At 44.1% G+C, this 7626-nt stretch overlaps 1 protein-coding gene and 1 long non-coding RNA gene across 2 annotated transcripts in view; both read right to left on the bottom strand.

Annotated features, from left to right (window-relative positions):
* Positions 1-3511: 3511 nt before the first annotated feature.
* Positions 3512-6661, bottom strand: LOC116540920. Its single transcript, XR_004264640.1, has 2 exons — positions 4751-6661; positions 3512-4440 (listed from the first exon to the last, which is right to left on the bottom strand). It is a non-coding gene; the product is annotated as an uncharacterized LOC116540920 (long non-coding RNA).
* A 374-nt stretch (positions 6662-7035) lies between these two features.
* The window catches only part of LOC116540945 (5E5 antigen-like), a 2548-nt gene continuing 1957 nt past the window's right edge, over positions 7036-7626 (bottom strand). Inside the window, exon 3 of the mRNA XM_032264777.1 lies at positions 7036-7620. Coding sequence (XP_032120668.1) covers positions 7062-7620 — 559 coding nt within the window. The 3' untranslated portion in view covers positions 7036-7061. The remainder of the gene's footprint in view (positions 7621-7626) is intronic.

Below are 7626 nucleotides of genomic sequence, written 5' to 3' on the forward strand. Positions count from 1 at the left end.
TGGCAAATTAGGCAGTGCAGTGGCTCACGCCTGTAATCTAAGCACTTTGGGAGGCTGAGGCGGAAGAATCACTTGAACCTGGGAGGCGGAGGTTGCAGTGAGCCGAGATTGCATCACTGCACTCCAGCCTGGTCACAGAGCAAGACTCCATCTCAAAAAAAAAAAAAAAAAACTTTCCCAAAAGTGACATAAATGATGGTCAGTATCATAAGGAAATGCTAGCACGCACAACATGCAGGGCTAATCTAGGCTCTCCGACTCACCTACTTGGCAACCTTTAGCAAGTCACAATTTCTCTAAAATTGGCTTAATACCAGGGTTTTGTGGTCCAAGTGAAACTGTATGAAGTGCATTTTAAAATGTGAATCAATTAGGTATCTGTGATCGAGTGTGGTGTCTCATGCCTGTAATCCTAGCACTTTGTGAGGCCCAAAACAGCAGGAGTGCTTGAGCCCGGAAGTTTGAGACCAATCTGGGCAATATCGTGAGCACTCCATCTCTTATTTTATTTTAATTTTTGAGACGGAGTCTCGCTCTGTCACCCAGGCTGGAGTGCAGTGGCGCGATCTCGGCTCACTGCAACTTCTGCTTCCCGGGTTCAAGTGATTCTCCTGCTTCAGCCTCCCAAGTAGCTGGGACTACAAGCACGCACCACCACGCCAAACTAATTTTTGTATTTTTAGTAGAGACGGAGTTTCTCCACGTTGGCCAGGCTGGCCTCAAACTCTTGACCTCAAGTGATACCCCTGCCTTAGCCTCCCAAAGTGCTGGGATTACAGGCATGAGCCTCTGTACCAGCTCCCATCTCTATTTTTTTTTCAGACAGAGTCTGGGAGCCTCACTCTGTCGCCCAGGCTAGAGTGTAGTGGCTCTAATTCGGCTCATGCAACCTCTGCCTCCCGGGTTCAAGCGATTCTCCTGCCTCAGCCTCCTGAGTAGTTGGGATTACAGGCGCACACCACCATGCCAAGGTGGCTTTTTGTATTTTTAGTAGAGATGGGGTTTCACCATGTTGGTCAGGCTGTTCTCTAACTTCTGACCTCGTGTGATCCGCCTGCCTCAGCCTCCCCAAGTGCTGGGATTACAGGCATGAGCCATGGCACCCGGCCCTCATCTCTATTTAAAAAATTAAAAATACATACAAAATTAAAAACAGGTATTTGTGGGCTCAGCTCATGGGTAAAGCACTGTCTCCCCTTCCCCCACCCCTTGCCATCAATTTGGAATATTAGGAGTTTGGAAAAAGGTGGTTTTAGAAGGAGAGTAAGCAATGAAAACTGGGTATCTGCTGTGTGCCCACATGCTGCCAGCTTTGTCACCTTCATAAGGTAGAATCATACTGATGAGGACCCTGGCCAGAGTCACATGCACCTGGACACCGTCTGTTTTTCCCGGCACTTGGAACTCCTCCCAATAGAAACAGCAAGCTGAAAACAAAATGGGTAAGGAAGGTTCTTTTTTGTTCATTTGAGATGGAGTCTCACTCTGTTGCCCAGGCTGGAGTGCTGTGGCGAGGTCCCAGCTCACTGCAACTTCTGTCCCCAGGTTCAAGTGATTCTCCTGCCTCAGCCTCCCAAGTATCTGGGATTATAGGCCCCTGCCACCACACCCAGCTAACTTTTTGTATTTTTAGTAGAGACGAGGTTTTACCATGTTGGCCAGACTGGTCTCGAACTCCTGACCTCAGGTGATTTACCCACCTTGGCCTCCCAAAGTGCTAGGATTACAGGTGTGAGCCACAGCGCCCAGCCTGAAGGTTTTTTTTTTTTTTTTTTTTTTCCTCCTGTGGAGCATACTAACTTTATTCTACAAGCAACGAGGGCTTAATACATGTTTTTTGTTTGTTTGTTTGTTTGTTTTTAGAGACAGGGTCTCGCTATGTTACCCAGGCTGGAGTGCAGTGGCTATTCACAGGCAAGATCCCACTACTGATCAGCACGGGAGTTTTGACTTGCTCTGTTTCCGACTTGGGCCAGTTCAGCCCTCCTTAGGCAACCTGGTGGTCCCCCGCTCCCGGGAGGTCACCATATTGATGCCGAACTTAGTGCAGACACCCTATCAGCATAGCGCACTACAGCCCAGAACTCCTGGGCTCAAGTGATCCTCCCACCTCGGCCTCCCGAGTAGCTGGGACTGCAGGCACGTGCCACCACACCCAGCAATACATGTTTTTAAAATAACCTTTACTTTTAAGAAGTTAGGTACATTAGAGGAAACTGAAAAACACAAGAAGCAAAGAACAAAGTCACAATCACAAGCCATTTATAGTTTGATACATTCTTCTAGGTCCTTTGTGTCCCATAGGCACAACATCCAATTTTATGGAACTGAGACTGTATAGTATGTATCATGATTTTTCATACACCATGAATATTTACCAATTCAAAATCCCAAAGCAATCTGAGCATTTTGATAACCAAGAATACAATACACCAACTCAGTCTGTTTAAAAAAAATGTATCCTGTCTTTCTTGGAACAAAAATTTCATAGAAGACCAAAATGGCAACACGCCTGTAGATACAAGCATTGGCAGAGTTCTGATTTAAATACTACATTCCCTTAATGCTCAATTTAAAATGAAGCACACAGCAACAGATTACACTAAGTACAATGCTTCTAAGAGAGCTCATTAGCAGATCTATACCATTAAAATATTAGCAAGGTATATTTCCACTGAATTATTTAATATATTCCTATAGTACAGCCAGATGTATACATTAATGGCTATCATCAAAACGTAAATATGGACACATCTGCATACATCTCTCCCTTTATAGTTCCTTCTGCCCCTCTGCTGCCAACTAATGAACAAGTCCTGACACACATTGTTCAGAGGTGGTTTACAATTCCATGTCCAAGATGCATCTTTTCTGTCAATTACAACAAAGGTATTTACAAATTGGCTAATTCACTAGCTCTATGTTGTCACCCCAGACATTCATAAAGCTTAGACGTTGCAAAATAATGAACTTTGTCCACAATAAACCCAGGCACTTCACTACAAACACTCATACAGACCTGTGGTTATCATCTAAAACCATCTTCTAGATCCGAAGATACTAGCAAAGGGCCCTTCCCTTCCCCTGTCTTCTCCCTCCTCCACCATCCCTAGTGACTAAGTATAGGATGTCTGGCTCCAAGAGGTGAACTAATAATAAGGGTCACTCCCAGAAGACAAGCCTTCTTAAAAACTAACAAAACGACATGCGTAAAGGGACTGATTTACTATATCTATTTTTAACATACTCTGAGCATTGACTTGTTTATCCTTTAATACATAACTGTAATATTAACTAAAATGCACATACAGAACAATGGTTAGACCAGCTGAACTAATCTCAGGGACAAAGAACCCTTCTCCCTGCATACCTCCTCCTCCCCAACCCATCACCAGCCAATGAATAGTCTGCATACGCATCAAATTTTAACAATTCCATTCCCAAATGCAACCAACCACTCCTAAGGAAGTAATGAAAACAAATGCTTAGAGGGGTGTTACTTTAGCCCTCTATTTTTAACATATGTTGTGCACTTTTAAATACCTAGAAAGACTAGATATTTCCAACTGGACTCAAGTTTTCCATTATATACACAGTAGCATTGAATAAATGGTGTTATACATAACACAGACTGAAATTTGAGTGTCTTCTAAATAGGAACATTCTGGCCTAGAACCTACTTCCCTTTCTGACCTCTGTCAACCCCATGGACAGTTTAGGGGGGATTTTAACAATGTCACTTCTGTTTTTAAGAAGTCTTCCCTATGATTTTTAACACAAGGTACACTCAATGTATTGAATTTACTAACTCTGCTTCTGTCACACACTGGCAACCTCTTTAACATCGACTGGCTATAAATTAGGACTCTTATGTCCGCTTATATACACTATATACACAGCACAGTTGATGAAAATGCAGACATAAGGGACAATGATCAATGTGCCTCATCATAAACACACTGGTGGAAAGCCCTTTACACTCCTCCTCCTCCCTGAACCTGCACAGATATCATAATGTACTGCTCAGAGAATAGATCAATTTCCAAAAGATGATATATCAAAAGGATAGCCACAAAATGTGTTTGTTATTTACTACCTCTACTTTTAACATACTTTGTGCACTTCTAAACATCTAGAAAGACTAGATGTTTCAAATTAGGACTTAAGTTTCTCCACTATATACACAGCAGTGTTAAATAAACTACACACATGTAACAATGGTTATATCTGAAAGTGTCTTCTAGATAGGATCATTCTGGTCTAGAACTCTTCATTCCTTCCAACTCTTCACCCAACTCTGCAAGTGGCACATGTGTCACTTACAGCTGAGGTTACTTCACTTCCGAAAGTCTTTCTCAGAAGACAGCCTTTCTATGAATCTTAACAAAGTGTACAGGATGTGTTAGTTTACTAACTCTACTTCTGTCATGCATTGGCAACCTCTTTTCTTTTTTTTTTTTTTGAGACGGAGGTTCGCTCTTGTTACCCAGGCTGGAGTGCAGTGGCGCAATCTCGGCTCACCGCAACCTCCGCCTCCTGGGTTCAGGCAATTCTCCTGCCTCAGCCTCCTGAGTAGCTGGGATTACAGGCACACGCCACCATGCCCAGCTAATTTTTTGTATTTTTAGTAGAGACGGGGTTTCACCATGTTAACCAGGATGGTCTCGATCTCTTGACCTCGTGATCCACCCGCCTCAGCCTCCCAAAGTGCTGGGATTACAGGCATGAGCCACCGCGCCCGGCCGGCAACCTCTTTAATATCTAGAGACTAGATATTATAAAATTGGGACCCATTTGTCCAGTATATACATAATATATACAGTATAGATAGCAAACTTAAAGGAAATGCATGTAACATATAGGCAATGGATTAAGCTGAAATTTTCTAATAAACAATGGCAAAACACCTTTTGCAATTTCTTCCCTCCCACCTCCCAGGTGGTTGCACAATTCCACTTCCCAACAGCATTTCCCATCACTTTTTAAAAGCTATTTACAAAAAGTGTTATTCTACTACTACTTTTACATACACCAAGCATTTCCAAATATCTAGAAAGACTAGATATTTCATATAACTTGTCCACCACGTACACAACCCTGTTAACTAAAATTGCACACACATAAACAGTGATTATCATCTGAGGTGCCGTCTAACTGTGACCATTTTGGCCTTGAATAATTCCCTCCTCTCTTTCTTCTCTGCCTTCAATCCAGTGGACAAGTACAGGCACGTGTAATGCGCAGAGACGACTGAACAAATTCCAATGCAAAAGTCGTTTACAGAAGACAAGTTTTCCTATGAATTTCATCACAAAGGGGACAAAATATGCTCATTTTACTACATGGTCATACACTGCCAGCCTCTTTAACAGCTAGAGACTAGATGTTGAAAAATTAGGACTCATTGTCCATTATATACACTATGTACAAAGCAAAAGAAAATGCACAAAACCTACAGAAAAATAGTGTCTGAAATGTCCAAGTATGAACACACTAGAATATTACCTTTTGCAATTTTTTCCCTCTCACCTCCTCTGAACCACTGAACAAGTATAGACAGTACTATATGGCTCACAAAGGTGGCTTCACAATTCAATTTCCAAAACTACTTCCTATGAATTTTAGCAAAAAGATATTTACAAAGTGGTATTTTACTACCTCTACATTTAACATACATCAGGCACTTCTAAACACCTAGGAGTTAGTTTGTCCACTATGTACACAGCAGTCTTGAATAAACTGCAAACATGTAACAACAGTTATAATTTGAAAGAGCCTTCCAAGTGTGAACATTCTGGCCTAGAACCCTTCCTATCTCCATCAGCCCAGTGCGCAAGAACGCTCAAATTTTCGGAAGACAATCTTTCCTAGACTTGTAAAACAAAATGTACAAAACATTAGGTTACTAACTCTACTTCTGTCATACACTGGCAACCTCGTTAAAGACTAGATGTTGTTAAAGTTAGGACTCGTTTGTCCTTTACGTACATTATATGCACAGGTAAGTAAAACAAAATGCAGAGATAATAATTCATCTTGCCTTGCTGTAAGCAGGGTGTCATAGAACTGTCTGCACCTCCCCATCCTCCCTCCTCCCCTGAACCGCTGCACACACACTGAGTATTACTCAACAGGTGATTTGGCCATTCCCCCCAAAAAACATTTCCTACAAGTTGTAACAAAAAGATATTTACAAAATGTGATTTTACTACCTCTAATTTTAACATCTATTAGGCACTTCAGAACATCTAAAAAGAACAGACGTTTCGAAAAAGTTTAGCATTGTCAACTACATATATAGTAGTGAGGAATAAAATGCACACAAAACAATGGCTAGAATATGAAAATGTCTTCTAAATATGACCAGTCTAGCAGAGAACCTTCTCCTCCTCCTCGTGTCTTCCAACTCCATGTCATCTAACCCACTGAACAAACGTGGACTATCGCTTCCAGAGGCCACCTAACAGCTCCATTTCCAAAAGTCATGGAGTCCAGGAGTCATGTATTTTCTATTATTTCTTTTAAACAAATGAGAATTTACAAGATGTGTGGTTTTCTAACTCTACTTTATCATACGTCGGGAACCTCTTTACACCTAGAAGGGCTAGATGTGACAAACGTTTTCTATTAAAAGGCTGGGGTGTATAACTCTATCAAGACAGTTAAAGGTGAAAAAAAAGAAAAAAATAGGCCGGGCGCGGTGGCTCACGCCTGTAATCCCAGCACTTTGGGAGGCCGAGGCGGGTGGATCACAAGGTCAAGAGATCGAGACCATCCTGGGCAACATGGTGAAACCCCGTCTCTACTAAAAATACAAAAAATTAGCTGGGCATGGTGATGCGTGCCTGTAATCCCAGCTACTCGGGAGGCTGAGGCAGGAGAATTGCCTGAACCCAGGAGGCGGAGGTTGCAGTGAGCCGAGGTCGCGCCATTGCACTCCAGCCTGGGTAACAAGAGCGAAACTCTGTCTCAAAAAAAAAAAAAAAGAAAGAAAAAAAGAAAAAAATAACAAAAAGAAAAGAAAAAAAGGTTGGGGTGCAGCTGAGAGCAGCTTTTTCATATTATACACACAGGCCTTCCATACACAGCCAGCAATCTTCCCAGAGGGTGGCGGGCATTTCCAACGCGCCGACGTGGCCTGTCATTCTGCCTTTCTCTGTCCCCACAGCAAGGTCTGGCGCAATGACCGCGGACCCCCGATGGCCGCTAACCGTTCCACCCGCCTCGTTCGGAACTTCGCTCACCTGCCGGGCCTGTGAAGGCCTTTGTCCGTCGTCAGCACTAAGTAGGTCTCTCCCAGTGGGGACCGAGTGGTCACTGGGGACCCGGATCTGCACGGCTCCGTGACCTAGAGAGGCGGCCGAGCCCGCCTGGGTCCGTAGGCCGCCTTCCCAGGCCCTCCGAGAACTGCCGGCTCCGCTGCGCGGCCCTGGAGCGGCCGCCATGCTTCCTGGTGCCCACTTCCGCCGTGCTGCCCTCGAGCCGCCGCCATGCTTCCCGGCCCGCCACTTCCGCCGCGCGGCCCTCGAGCCGCCGCCATGTTTCCCGGCCCGCCACTTCCGCCGCGCCGCCCTCGAGTGGCCGCCATGCTTCCCGGCCCGCCACTTCCGCCGCGCGGCCCTCGAG

Source organism: Sapajus apella, unplaced genomic scaffold (genome assembly GCF_009761245.1).
Source record: "Sapajus apella isolate SASKATOON/1434 unplaced genomic scaffold, GSC_monkey_1.0 scaffold146, whole genome shotgun sequence".
NCBI lineage: Eukaryota > Metazoa > Chordata > Mammalia > Primates > Cebidae > Sapajus > Sapajus apella.